The sequence below is a fragment of the Notamacropus eugenii genome, chromosome 6, assembly GCF_028372415.1.
Source record: "Notamacropus eugenii isolate mMacEug1 chromosome 6, mMacEug1.pri_v2, whole genome shotgun sequence".
Classification (NCBI taxonomy): domain Eukaryota; kingdom Metazoa; phylum Chordata; class Mammalia; order Diprotodontia; family Macropodidae; genus Notamacropus; species Notamacropus eugenii.
In genome coordinates, this window is record NC_092877.1 from 135,897,255 (window position 1) to 135,912,765 (window position 15,511).

Genomic DNA, 15,511 nt, shown 5'->3' on the forward strand with positions numbered 1-15,511 from the left:
GTTAACATCACTCCTCTGAGTATCTTCAGTTCAGATTAGATCTTAAGAAGTAAACACTGGACTTTAAAAGGAAAAGGGGGATGGGACCTGGAGGCTTTTTGTCTTAAAATTATCACAGAGCTTCTTGGAGCCATAAAATTCCTGATCTCTCTTATCTTTTCGAACCCCTCATAAAACCTGAAATTATTGTAACAAATTAGCTTACAAGTATAAATTTGATAGGTTGTTCTTTCAAAAATAATACAAATGATTTTACAAAACATTTCTTCATACAACAAATATTTTCTTCTCCTAAGAACAGTTTACACAAAACCCTCATGAACCTAATTGGCAAAAATTACAAGAAAAAACCTAAAACCAAGGCCTTTGCCCATTTGGCCATAAACTTCCCTTTTACAAACATACTTTTGTAAATGCTTGATTCATATTAAAAACAATTTTAGTTAAAACTTCCTTAATGGCAGAAATAAACTTTTTAATATACTTAATATATCATTAGATGGAACAGGCTTGAAAATCGCACCCATATATAAAAATATATATGTATATTTTTTCCAAGGAGTCTCATTTTCTCAATAGGAAATCTACAACACAGAAACTCACACAGAATTCATGACACCCCTTTTTAACCAATTCATCATTAATTTAACAAAGCAATTCCTAATGTAAGAACATTTAGATTTATTTAAAAATTTAAACTATTTCAGTTTACTTAAAACTTTAAATAAACCACTACCCATTCAGCTGAATGCATTTCCATATCACTTTGCACAATAATTCATCTCCTTACCACTATATGGGCACACTATCACCTGATCTCCTTTCAGATAGTCATCTCAAATTTGATTTGAGCTATTAATTATCAAATCAAGTTAATGATTTTTCTGTCTTCTTAAAATACTTCCTCACACCCTCACTACTTACTGAAACCATCTGAAACTGACCCATCCAGAACTATTCAGACTTTCTTATCTACCCTTCATATTTGCAATCAAAATCCTTAATCACCTTTCTAAGTCTCTCAATTCCATTACTCAGATTATCCAGTTTTTCCCCATTTTAACTATAACTGTCTGCAGTGGATTCTCATTCTAGCTTAAACAAAGCAAAAGCTAACTACCATTATATAGCAAACACCAACATTTTCACTCTTATTTATAACTAAATATAAATTTCAAATTATCAAATTTCTTTCACATCCTTTTTAAAACCCCACTCCCCCCCATATATAAAACAATCCAAATTTAAAAACTGTGTAACAGTTGCATTTGATTAGTGTTGTATGTAACATATACCTATCCTTATACCCTTTTCAATCATAAATGCCAAATAACAATCTTTTTTCTACTTAATCCTGATAGGAAGAGCATCCTTAGATGCTGCTCTGTATTCCTTCAGGACAGATTTTAACTTGAAATCATATCAAACCTGGATTTATCATCACTAAAGAAAAACATTTTAGCCCTCTTTTTAAAAAAAAATACTCTTTCTACTTAAAAGAAAACTTTATTTATTACTTCCCTTAATAATGTCCTTTTTACTCTACTTCCTTAAAGAGTTGAAAAGCCCTCTTCCAGTTTCCCTCACCCCCTCCCAGGCCCAGCAGACCAGCTCTCCCAGTGTCATTCCAGCCTTTAAATCATGTTGGGGGGGAGGGAGGGATGGTAACCTTTCCCTTGTCCACGTGGTCTGAGCATATGGACAGAGTTAATGCTTCTAAGAGAAATCACTGAAATTGTAAACTGAATTTGCAATTTTACACACATAGTCTGGTATCAGATATATTTACTTAATTTAAACACAAAGTACAGATTTTATCTTTGAGATCTCATCAAATTAAAACTCAGCTTTTCACTCCAGACTGCCTGTCTTTTACTCTGCTAATTTCCATTATAAAAGAGATTCTTTAGGTGAGGTATGTTGCTCCCCAGAGGAAGAGAGACTTTCCCAGATTCAAAAAATTTTGACTCAGATTAAGTAAAAAAAACCTCCTTGCCTAGGCAAAAGGGCCTAAATAATAAAGTACTGATGAAGTGTGACTTCCAAGCTTGAAGTTTGGGAGCTTAATAACTAATAGTAATAATTACAAATCACAGTAAACAATTTTTAAATTTTTAAATCCAGTTACCTTTCGTAACTTTGTCTATTGGTTTCCTAATCAGGCTAAACATTTTCTTAAGTGGGATGCGGGAGGAGGGAGTACAAAGACCAAACACATCCCACCCATATTCCTCCCCTCCTTTTATATTTCAAAGGAACCAAATACTCACTGCCTCTTCCAGCTTCTTTATTCTTTAAAAAGAAACTTACAGGATAAGAACCTAACAATTTAATTTAATTTAATAATTTAATTAATAGAGGCACATTTTTTTTAAAGTTGAATACTTTGCAAAGAGCCAAAATCTTTCTTTTCACATTCTCAACCTGGCCAGAGTTTAGAATGCAGAAAGATTTTTTTTAAGCAACTTCTTAAAAGTTTTCATACTTTCTATTAACACCATTGTCAAGCCAAACAGTAAAACATTTTTTTTCCTTTTTCTCTCTCCCCAGCCCACTCAGTCCTCTGAGCTGCATTTACAATTTAACACTCACTCAAAACACTTCACAAACACACAGACAAGCACAGAGCAATACAGATCCTCTCTTTTTAGAAAATAAACTAATTTTAGATTAGACAGATCAAAATCCAGTTATTCATGTCAATTTACTCTGATTTCAAAAGGATCCTTCCCAGAATCTAGATAATCTGGGTTCTCCTTCCCTTCTCTTTCTCTCTGTTCTCTCTCTCCACAGCAGAGAGAGGAAAGAGTTTAACCAGCATTCTTTCATATGGGCTTCTGAAGGAATACTCAGGGGATATATTCACTCATCCCCTCCCTGGTACTGAGCACTCACACCCCATATTAGGTCTTAATACTGTGAAAGCCCTGAAAGGCTGGTCATACCTAAGATAACTTGAGGCACACACGGCAGTACTTAGCCGCCGATTTTCCTGCTGTTGCTCAGGTTCCTGACTTGCGCTGCCTCTGGCTGTACAAACCATTGTTTTAGCTGCGTTTCTGAGTTCACAACAGTTCCAAACAGTCCTGGAGAAGTTAGCAGTCAGAAGAGGGGAACCGGGTCTGTGGGTGTCTGGGCCACTGAAAAATCAATGGGCTTGCTCCCATTCCTCACAAGCAACATTCCATCCTAACCTTCCTGATGCTAAGGATCCCGGACAAGCCCCCAAGTTGTTAGAGGTGAGCCCATCTAACAAGCCCCCAACAATGAGAAACATGCTCACTTTAAATAAATAACACTGCCTGTTGTGAAATCAGGAAGGCCTTTATTAATCTTTATGTCCATTCCCCCTGAATGGACGGATAGCCTCCTCAGTAAGGTTACAAGAAGACTACAACACATGCAGGAAGGTGGGGTTTCTTATACTGTTTTCTGAACTCTGGATCTCCTGTGACACCATCCCCTGACCATGTGACTCCATGTTCTCCTCTCTGATAAGCCTCTCCTCACACAGCTCCTTGGGCCTGCGCATTAATTTCTGACCTCTAATTGTCCATGCTAGGTCACAACCCTTATCACCTAGGAATGTGGACAACAGAACCTTCTTACTTCCCACATCTGCCACTAGATGACTCCCAAGCGGAGAGAAGATGGACGACTATTTGTTAGGGATCTCTTAGATGAAATTATCAATTTGGACGATGGCTGCAGTAGATGATCTCTAAGATTCCTTTTAACTCTAATATTTAAAAGGGATTCAGGGGGAAAATAGGGCTTCAGTTTGTTTCATTGTTGCTTTATCCTTTTAATTAATATTTTTGTTAATTGAGATTGTTTGCCTTTCCATTTATCCAGGGGTGGGGGAACCTGCAGCCTCATGGCCCCTTTTATTAAGGGAGTTCTATGAGAAGTTTGGGTTTAGTCAGAGGGCTGAACTTGAGGACCTAGAGGGCCACATGTGACTTCTATCCTGCAGGTTCCCCACCCCTGCTTAATCTCACTGCTGTCTACTTTTTCAAAATGAAAGATTGAAAATGACTGCTTTGAGGTCATCATCAAAGGTAAAAGAGAAATGAATCTAAATTTACCTTCTTGGTTCCCTCATATTTTTTGCTCTTCTGTTTTTCTTAGTTTTTGATCTCTGTTTTGGATTCAGAAGCATCTGTTGTAAACGGGAATGTCACGTTTTCTTTACTACATATGTAGGTAGATGTGTGCATGCATGAGTGTGTGCACAGATCCAGGAGAGATTATTAATAATTTTTCACACCGTTGCTATTCTCACTCCAATTTATATTGTAGAAAACCAATGGTCCCCTTATTTCATGATAGTTGTTATTGACTACATCATAAACATAGAAATTTCCTTTTTCAAGCATTGCCTATGAGATTCTTTTTTTAAAAATTTATTTAGTATTTCATTTTCCCCCAGTTACATGTAAAAGCAATTTTAAGTGTGTTTTTAAAACTTTGAATACCAAATTCTCTCCCTTCCTCCCTCCCCATCACCCCCCTCATTAAGAAGGCAAGCAGTTCAATATACATGTGTAGTCGTATAAAACATGTCCATGATAGTCATGTTGTGAAAGAGAACATGGATTTTTAAAAAGCTCAAATAAAATAAAGTAAAAAAAATATGCTTCAATCTGTATTTAGACATCGTTAGTTCTTTCTCTGGGAATGGATAGAATCTTTCATCATAAATCTTTCGATTTATGATGTCTTCGATTGCTGCGTTGCTGAGAATCACTAAGTCATTCACAGCTGACCATCTTACATTGTTGCTGTTACTTTGTACATAGTACATTTCACTTTGCATCAGCCCGTTAACATCTTGCCGGGTTTTTCTAAGAGTGTTGTGTTCTTCATTTCATATAGTACAGCGGTATTCCATCCTAATCACATACCTTGACTTGTATAACCATTCCCCTAGTGGTGGGCATCCCTTCAGTTTCTAATTCAGTGACACCAGAAAAGAGCTGGTATAAATATTTTTGTGCATATAGGTCCTTTTTGGTTTTTTTAATCTCTTTTGGGATACAGACCTAGTAGTGGTATTGCTTGGTGAAAGGAAAGGTGTGGTTTTATAACCCTTTGGACATAGTTCCATATTACTCTACAGAATGGTTGAATCCGTTCATAACACCACCAACAATGCATTACTGTTTCATTTTCCTCACATCCCCTCCAATTATTTTCCTTTTGTCCTGTTAGCTGATCTAATAAGTATGAAGTAGTAACTCAGAATTGTTTTAATTTGCATTTCTCCAATCAGTAGTGAGTTAGAGCATTTTGTTATATGACTATAGATAGCTTTGATTACTTCATCTGAAAACTGATTATTGATCATTTATCAATTAGGGAATGACTCTTATTTTTATAAATTTGACTCCTTGTTTGAGAAATGAGGCCTTTATCCAAGAAACTTGCTTCAAAATTATTTTTACAGTATTGCTAATTGTATTTCCCTCCATTCTATTCCCCCACCCCACTCCTCGTTTATTCTGTTCTGTCTCCTTTCACCCTGTCTCTCCTTGTGAGATTCTTAAAAGCAAATTTGACTCTTCTAATAAAGATTTCTATAATTTAAAACCATGAATATTTCAGAAATCATTTATGCTTTGTTTGGCATTTATTATGAGATTCAGTCTTTCTGTGCCTCTTTTGATACCCTCCAAATAAGTGACTTGGCCCCCTTTTTTCTCTCCTAGCTCAATGATTCTATCTGGTATTTAGCTGGATAAAGGAAGGACAGTGTTAGGTAGCCTGGAAAGCAAAGGAAAGCATTGGTTATATTAAAATAATATAAAACTTAGAATCAACACTAAATCCTTTATAGATTGGCACTTGAAATCAGTGAATAGCACTGTTGCATATGAAGATCCTCATGCTAACCTTCTGCAGCAGTGATGGTATTTGTTTTGAATGGTTCTTCCTGTATATGTTTTGATATAGGTTTCTGCTTATAATTATGTTGTGACCCCGGGAGTCACAAGGAAGGGGACCATAAGTTTCTTTAATGCTACAATATTGTTGGAGTGGGATAGGAGGTGTTTTATAGAAGAAAATCATTGAGTGTAAACATGACCTTCATGATGGTATTTACCAAGTGGCAGTTGCATTTCTAAGGATTCAGGTGTTAACAGACTAGTACCCTATGGTTAGGGTTATAAATACCAATGATTAGGAGCTTATGAAATATGAACTGGAATAACCTATTTGGAATGGCCATTTGGTTCTGATAATATTTTGAACAGCATAAACATATTACATAGGAAGAAGCAATCAGAGAGTTTTGTACTGTCATTTAATTGTGGTTTTATACTGTAATTTTTGTGTGTGTTTGGTCCTCTAGGTGGCAATCATAGAAGAGTTAGTAGTAGGCTATGAAACCTCTCTAAAAAGCTGTCGATTATTTAACCCCACTGGTAAGTGCCAAGGTTTTTGTTCTTAATAAATTTTGAAATATTTAATACATTATTAAATACCAGATACAGAATGTCTGCCATTGGTTATGACATTTAGATGGCAGGTGTAGCTTTAATAAAGAAAAAATTTGAGCGCCTTATTTAGTCTTTTTGTTAATTGTTTCTTAAAGAATATGGTATAGTTTAAGTGCTAGACTGGGGGTTGGGAAGACCTAGATTCTTCTGCCTCACTAGCTCTGTAACCCTGAGGTAATCTTTTAGTGTCTTAACTCATCATTTATAGAATGACCTCAGAGTTAGAAAGACTTCAGTTTAGATCCTGCCTGACAAATTGACTGTGCAATCCTGGACAAGTAAGTGAACCTCACATTCCCCCAAACATCTGTTTTAAGACTAAACTTTGTGGAGCAGTTGCAGATCTGCTTTGATTGAAGGTCATTTCCTCGCTGAGATTTTCTACAACAGAGAAATCACAGGTTTGGTTGAAAAGATAGCGCCTACTTCACAGGATAGCTGTTAGAATCCGATGAGATTACCTGTGTAAATACCATTGCTGCAAGCCCTAAAACAGCGTCTAAATATGAGATGCTTTTAAGTATTTTGTGTAGTAAAAATATATTTGTGTATATCTAACATGTTATACAAGTCTGAACTGCTGCTGAATGGAGTTAGGGAAACGTTGTTGGTGTGTTCTTTTTCCCTTTAGATGATGGCAAGGAAGAGCCTCCTACCACATTACTCTGGGTCCAGTACTACTTGGCACAGCATTATGACAAAATCGGGCAGCCGTCTATCGCTTTGGAATATATAAATGCTGCTATAGAGAGTACACCTACATTGATAGAACTCTTTCTTGTGAAAGCTAAAATCTATAAGGTAAAATTAATTTTTGCTATCATTGTTTTCCTAAATTATTTAAATTCTGAGACTTAAAAAGTTTTTAATTTGATTAGAAACAGATCCTGTATAAAACCATAAATCATCATTTCACACTGCCATATAGATGTTATATACATATATTTTGTGTGCGTGTATGTGTTTGTAGAGAGAGATCCATATTCTACACATTATTTTTAAAACTGCCCTGCTTATCTATGTTTCCTTTTGTTCTTTTCTCTGCATTAGAAGTCAAATCCCCTTCCCACCTTTTTGGTATTATTATTACTACCCCTCCCCCTGAAGATAATCCCCTTTCCCTACTCATTTAACTGAGAGAAAAAAAGCCTCCCCAAATAAACAAACCCTTGTAACAAATAAGCATAGTCAAGCAAAATGAATAAACATTGTAGCCATTTCCAAAAATGTATGTCTCGGCCTCCTGTGTCTATCTTCTCTCTATCTGGAGTTAGGTCATAGGCTTCCTCCTAAGTCCCTCTGTAGACATGCTTAATCATTGATTTGTTTGGGTTTCTTAAGTCTTTCTAAATTGTTTGTTTTTGCAGTCTTGTTTCCTTTACTTAAGGTGTTCTCCTGGGTTCTGCTCACTTGAGTCTCTTAGTTCATACATGCTGAGTATTCCCTGAAATTCTATCTTTTAGTTGTTAAGGAACAGTGATACTCTGTTTCTTTCATATTATGCATTTATGCAGCCGTTCCCCCTAATTTTCTAAGTGGCAATCAAAAGTACTCCCTTAGATTCTAGGGTTTATTTTTGTTTGTTTTTGTTTTCCTGTTTCTTTCTTTTAATCCTCCTTTTAGAATCAGGAAGTTTGTTTTGCTTATGACTATGCCTATGCCTTCCACAGTATTCTCTTCCTTTTAAACACTGCCTTTCAGGTAAGAATGAGGTTTATCTGATACCCACACCCTCTTATTCCATGCTTGTGTATTCTCAATTTTGCATACCCCAATTATGAGAAATAGCCAGTTCCACCTCTTTTGTCTTTTCTGTGCTAGTATGTGCTAGTATGCTCCTTTTATTCTCTCATCTCTTTAAATGCTTAGCCTCTAGGACAGCTTTTTGTTTTAATTTAATCTCAGTCCTTTTTGAAGACATTAAGGTTTTCAAGGGATACTTGTTTTACCCTTTTTATTATATAGCTTCTTATATTTGCTCAAATAAGTTAATCTTTCTAGGATTCTCAGGCCTCTAGTGTTTGCATTTCAAAATTCCAATTCAATTCTGGTCTTTTCTTCAGAAATGCTTATAAGTAATCTATTTTATAAAAGGTACATTTTTTCATCCTGTAGGATTATGTTCAATTTGTAGGGCAAGTTTTTCTTTGTTTTAAACCTGAGTCTTTTGCCTTTTAAAGTGTAGTATTTCAAGATTGCCACTGGTTTTTAGTAGAAGCTGCCGGGTCTTACGTGATATTGTGATTCTTTGGTCGTTGAACTGCTTCTTTCTGCTTTTTTGCAGTTTGTTTTTCCTTGAGCTTTGGATTTGGCTTATCTTTTCTTTTTGGATTTTTCTTCTATCTTTGTCTTACCCTGTGGTTCTGAAAGATCTAGGCACTTTTCATTTATGATTTCTTGAAATAAGCATCTTTTAAATGTAAATCCATGATTTTGAGTTGGCCCAGTGATTCTTAAATTATCTAGGGACTTGTTTTCCAGGTCAGTTGTTTTTGATATCTGATAGTTGACATTGTCTTCCATTTTTTTAATTTAATTTTGTTTTAATGTCTTCTTCTCTTGTGGCATAATTGCTTTATTTTTTTTGGTCTGTTCTGGTTTTCGGAAATTTCATCTTGAGTAAGGTTTACTACCTATTTCTTAAGAGCTTTTATCTCTTTCTTCTAGGCATTCATGTAGTCTTTTGGAAAAATCCATTTCTTTCTTTGAATCTCTTCTTTGAAGTTTCAATGAAGTTAGATTTGTAGTTATTTTTGCTATTGGTTTGTAGTTTTTTCTTTTTTCTTTTTTTTTTTTACATTCAATTCTCCAGCTTCAGTTCCTAAAATGGGGCCTTTTTTCCAGGGCCGGGCTCAGGCTCCCATTGCACTTTTGGTTCAACAGACTTTGCTGCTTTTTTTCTCCTTGGGTCTCGGACCTGAACATCAGATCCTAGGGAGCACTCCAGCTTCTTACATATCAGCACTGGTCAGTGGTGGTGTGATTCCCTGGTTTTTTTGAGTTCTAATTTTTTTTCCCCTCTCTCCCCTTGTCCCTCCCCAAGACAGTATGCAGTCTGATATAAACTATATGTGTACAGTTGTATTAAACATATTTCCCCATTAGTCATGTTGTGAAAGAAGAATCAGAATAAAAGGGAAAAACCATGAGAAAGAAAAAACAAAGAGAGAAAAAAGTATGCTTCTCTCTGCATTCAGACTCTGCAATTCTTTCTCTGGATGTGGATAGCATTTTCCATCTTGCATCTTTTGGAATTGAATCCTTGTATTGTTGAGAAGAGTCTTTTCAAAGTTGGGCATTGCACATTGTTGCCATTATTGTGTACAGTGCTCTCCTGGTTCTGCTCCCCTTACTCAGCATCAAGTCATACAAGTCTTTCCAGGTTTTTCTGAAATCTGCCTTCTCATCGTTTCTTAGAGCACAATAGTATTCCATTCAACTATATATACCACAGCTTGTTTAGCCATTCCCCAATTAATGGGCATCTCTTGGATTTCCAGTTCTTAGCCACCAAAAAAAGAAAAAGAGTTGACACTATAAATATTTTTGTACAAATAGGTCCCCCCCCTTTTTTGCGGGGGAGGGGGTAATTCTTTTAAATATAGGGTCTTGTAAGCTACATGTGTCCCTGGCTATCTCTTGCCACCCAGGAGACTTGGAGTTGACTTTTTCTGCATTTCTGGGATGGAAACAGTCATTGTTATTTCTCATTGGGTTTTCTGATAATTATTCAGTCAGGTGTGAACTGCAGGGTTTTGTTGGACTAAGCATTTGGGAGCTGGATGACTTGTCTCCCATTCAGGCAGCCATCTTGGCAGGAAGACTGGAAGCTGAGACTTAATAATGTCATTGGAATATCACATTTAGTGGCTAGGGAACATTGGAAAAACACCTTGTCAGTGCTCTAGATTGTTTGTATTTTCCTTAAGTGACTAGGTGATACAGTGGATAGAGAGCTGTACCTAGAGTTCAGATCTAGTCCCTGCTAGTCATTATTAGCATTATTAGGCAAGTCATTTAACCTCATCTGCTGCAGTTTTCACGGTTGTAAAATGGAGATAACAGCACTTAGCTCTCAGGGCTGTTAAAAGGATAAAAAGAAAATAACGTTTGTAAAGCACTTAACATAGTGCATGTCAAATACCGTGTGCTTAATGAAATGCTTGTTCTCTTTCCATGACATGCTTGCTTTTAGGTCAAGTAGTTGAGTGACCACATGAATTTTATGTTAAAGTATATATTATAAGAGTTGGAATTAAATGGTGATATGACATTGTGAAAATTTTATGTAGAAACTAGAAGTTGCTAACTTTTCTGGTCTTTTTTTTACATGTCCAATTTTACTTGTCTTCTCTAATTTAGATTAGGCTGATACAAAGTAGCATCCTTAGGAAATGTTGGCCTTTCTCTCATACTATGTTTCCATGAAAAGTAATTTAAATGGCTTGATTGCCAAGGCAGAGATATTATTTTATGTCCACAAAAACCTTTTTTAATAATATATAAGAACGCTATATGTAGCCAGATCTATTTAATATTAACACCTAAGCTCTGTGGGCACTGTTGACCTTGATTCTCATACTCCACCATATAAAGCTGTGTTTTGGGAAGAAGAGTAAGGAAAAACCACAGTTTAAAGCTAAAGGATCATCCTGCTGTTACTTTGTGCTCCCTGTATATGGCTAATTGTTGGATTAATCTAAAGTAATGTTTGGTGACATTCTTTTCAGAGATGATGTCAAGCAAGTTTAATTTAGAGCTGAGGGGCCTGGGTTTTGACTTTAATCTCTTTCCACTGATTAGCTGTAGAACTAGAGGCAAATTGTTTTGCACTCAGAGTCTAAACTTCTTTGTGCGTAAAATTGGGATAGTGCTTCCATAAGCTTGTTGAAGGAAGAGCACTTTCTAAATGTGAGCCTTGTTATTTTTGTAGCCTGAATACACTAAAAATTGATTTCTTCGATGAAATAACTAAAATACATTATAATAAAATATGTGGCTTCACTAATTAGCCAGTTGAGATCCTAGGTGACAAAGAAGAATCATTTCTTTACATTTGGTTATACTGCTTTCCTTTTGTGTTTCCTTTAGTTAAATTTTCAGCGATTAAGTAATCTGTTATGTCTTTTAAAAAATTGTCATTCTTATATGATGTTTACTTCTTCCTTGTAAGCATGCTGGCAATATTAAAGAAGCTGCTAGGTGGATGGATGAAGCTCAGGCCCTGGACACAGCAGATAGGTTTATCAACTCCAAATGTGCCAAGTACATGTTGAAAGCCAACCTGATTAAAGAGGCTGAGGAAATGTGCTCTAAGTTTACAAGGGTTTGTATATATCAGTTATCTATCAATTATCACATCTTTGGTTTCTTTCATAATCATTTTCTTCACACTCAAAAACACTATCCCAACAGAGTCGGTTTGATTTAGATCAGTAGTCAAGAATGTTCAGTTTAATTTTTTTATAAACTAAACATATACATACATATGTATCACGAAAGTGATCTCTTTTCAGACCTTTTCTGATGAGTTTTATCACTATTTCAGACAATTGAATAATAACCTAAAGTAGTTGAAATGATTATTTTTGAAGTTATTGGTGAGAAACTTCAGCTTTTCCCAATTCAGTGAGTTAATCAAGGGTATTTGGTAGGGTTTATGTTTGTTTTTGTTTGGTTGGGGTTTTTGCCATCCTTGATTTAGGACCGCCACTGTCCCTGAATAATAATACATTTGAATTGTTTAACTGAATCAGCTTGTGTATTTTTTATTTGTTTTCTTTGACTTCAGATGTAATGCTTAATTATTAGAATTAAACAGATTGCTATCTTCTTTCAACTACTTTTTGGTTAGAAAATCTAAAGTTGTTAAAAAAAAAAAAGTTAGATAGTTCAACCTGAACCTGAAAGCATTGCTCTTTATTTATACAAAATAATTCTGTGTTCTTTTATGTTAAGTCTTTTTAAATGTTAAATGTTGGCAAGAATACGAGTGGCCAATTATAGGAAGCCATTCGACGATCTGACAGGTGTATAGGTGATTTTTTATCCCTCTGAACATTTACTAGAGCTTCAATTATTTTTGCATAGGTTAGAAATATAATTTTGCTTACTTCTGCATATGCCCTGAATATATAGAGGCAGTTACCTTTAAAAAATTAAGTGATTCTTGCAAAATTGATTAGAGTTCAGTGCAACAATAAAAATGTTAGTGTTCATTTATTAATGTATTTTGTGCTGTTACAACAGGAAGGAACATCTGCAGTGGAAAATTTGAATGAAATGCAGTGTATGTGGTTTCAGACAGAATGTGCGCAGGCTTATAAGGCAATGAATAAATTTGGTGAAGCACTTAAGAAATGTCATGAAATTGAGAGAGTAAGTAAAATAGTTCTTTGTCATGAAATTTCTTTATTGAAATTTTGTTTTGTTATGTACTGGTTTGTTTTTATTAAAATACCTTTCATAGTATAATTTTTCTAACTTTTGTAGAATTAGTTTTTTTAAATTTCATAAAATATATTAATTGAAATTTTCTTTCAATACCATTGCTAATCCATACTTGACACAACTGCCAAATGGATAATCTCTAAGGCATGAATCTAACTATACCATTCCATTGTTCAAGGAACTTTATTCCTCTGTAAATAGATTCCTCCATTGAACATTTACACCACTTTACAATCTGGCTCCAGCCTATTTTTATGAACTTTATTCATTTTTCTTACACTCTGTTTCTTTGCCAAATTGACCAATTTATTCCTCTCTGTACACTACTTACTGCATTCCATCTCTTGCTTTGCCTTTGTAAAAATGCCGTTCTTCCCCCCCCCCCCCCCCCATGTTTTCATGCCCCCAACCCTACTCAGAATTCAACTCAGGCCTTTTCTGACCCTGTTTCCATCCTGAAGTTGTGTGTCCCACCTCCTTCACCTTTCATATTACTTTGTGTTTAGTTTGCATTTCTTTTATGTATGGGTCATGTTGAGGAGGGGACACCCCCCCCCAGAATGTTTACTCCTTTGGAACAGGGGTATCTTCATTTCTTTCTTTGTATCCCTACCAGTGCCTTACAGAAATAAAAGGAGAAGGTACTTAATTTGTGAATGAACTTAAATTGATATTCTCTTGCTCAAATTTTCCCCTTTTTAGGAGGCCTAGTGATTGATTTTTTTTTTTTAAAGCGCATACCAACATTTAAATAAACCAGTTTACTTTTTCATCAGTAATGCCCCTATGATTTTTGTTTCTCAGTAATTCTACTGAAGTATTCATAAAACAGTAATTCTAATCAATTCCTACATCAAGTTTCTTAGTTGTGCTGTTATCTTAACCCCCCAAATAAGAAGTGTCATTCAAAGTGAATTGAATTTTTTTCCTTTTCATTTTACTTCTAGCTAGTATATGTGTAATAGATAGATTTTAAGGTTTTGTTTTGGTTTTGGTTACTGTTGTTGATGTCCTTTAATTTGTGATTTTCATAAAGTTTGAGTTACTATGAGCTTTTGTTTTAGGTTTCATTTTTCTAATTTTTTCATGACAAGAAATCAAAGTAATTCCAAAATTTTATAGGGTTTTTATTTTTTTACATTTCTCATTAATACTTGCTAAAGAACATTGTATTATGTTAGCATTTTGTAGAAATCACTGATGACCAGTTTGACTTTCATACGTACTGTATGAGGAAGATTACACTTAGGTCTTATGTGGACTTGTTAAAACTAGAAGATGTACTTCGACAGCATCCGTTTTACTTCAAGGCAGCGAGGATTGCTATAGAGATCTATTTGAAACTTCATGATAACCCACTAACAGATGAGAATAAAGAACATGAGGCTGACACAGGTATAAGATCACTCAGATTTCTTTTGGTTTACTCTGTTTTTGTGTGCATACTAACAGATGCTTTCTTGTATGTATCATATTTTGTCTTTGGGATGCTCTCCATTAGTCAGAATGTTGTATTTTGTGTATTTCATGAACAGTGTATGATTGTGTCACAGCTCAGTTACATTTCTATTACCAAGTTATTCATGGAATAAACTCTAATGATGACCAATAACGTTTAATAGATACTTTTGAATTTCATAATTTTTATGTGTGGAAGAGAATAGCACACTCTTAGTACTACAAGCAACCTTAGAGACCATGTAGTCCCACCCCCTTGTTTTATAGATGTCCATAGAAATGAAGTGGTTCTTTAAGGCTAGCATCTGTGCTGGGACTAAAGGGGATTCTTCCCTTCCAGCTATGTGTTCTGTTTGATTACAGATGTTGTGCTTTCTGACTCTTATGGGGAAAATCACATTGTTCAGTTTCTGCTTCTCCCTATTAGACCGTCCTAATAACTTGTCTCTCTGTAATGATCCAGCCTAAAAGCTAGTTGTCATCCAGACCCTTTCCCTACCTCCTTGAGAAGAGCTTGTGAAAAGGTTGTGAATGCTATTGGTCAGCTCTGAAGGCCTCCGTTCTTCTAGGACTGGCCATTTATGATGGGGCATTTCTTCAGCAGAAAGCTGTGTCAGTGGCATCAATAAAATGGGTCTTGGGTCTTTGAAAGTTGACTGCAGTTGTCATTTTGTCCTTTTACTTTTGTTCAGGGATTAGAAATAAGTTTAAATATTTTTACAAACTTGATCTGTGTCAATTTTTAAATTGCTGAGGGGGCAGCCTGGAATAATTGGAAGAGCAGTAGACCAGGAATGAGGAGACCTGGGCCCTGAGTCTGATTCTGACCTTCTCTGGCTAAGGGTTAGCAGACAAGTCCTTTCACTCCCCCCACACCCCCCTACCCTGGATCATGGCTTTACCATCAGTTAAGTGAAAAATTTAAACTTATTGATGTCAAATTCTGTTTGAGCTCCTCTAAGGAAGAAATATGGACTAGACATGCTGTAAGGAGGTTTGGAGGTCTCTTGCTAATTCAGCTTGGCACCTTCTTTCCCGTTTAAGGGTGTGACAGAATTGCCCAGAGATTTTGATTAACTAAACCGGGTCACAAAGTGATA

At 35.6% G+C, this 15,511-nt stretch overlaps 1 protein-coding gene across 3 annotated transcripts in view; it reads left to right on the forward strand.

The window, feature by feature from the left end:
• The window catches only part of NAA15 (N-alpha-acetyltransferase 15, NatA auxiliary subunit), a 101,101-nt gene that overhangs the window by 61,339 nt on the left and 24,251 nt on the right, over nucleotides 1–15,511 (forward strand). For all 3 annotated transcript variants that reach the window (XM_072621071.1, XM_072621072.1, XM_072621073.1), the window contains 5 exons: nucleotides 6,356–6,428; nucleotides 7,135–7,304; nucleotides 11,677–11,829; nucleotides 12,753–12,881; nucleotides 14,135–14,348. In XM_072621071.1, coding sequence (XP_072477172.1) covers nucleotides 6,356–6,428; nucleotides 7,135–7,304; nucleotides 11,677–11,829; nucleotides 12,753–12,881; nucleotides 14,135–14,348 — 739 coding nt within the window. The remainder of the gene's footprint in view (nucleotides 1–6,355; nucleotides 6,429–7,134; nucleotides 7,305–11,676; nucleotides 11,830–12,752; nucleotides 12,882–14,134; nucleotides 14,349–15,511) is intronic.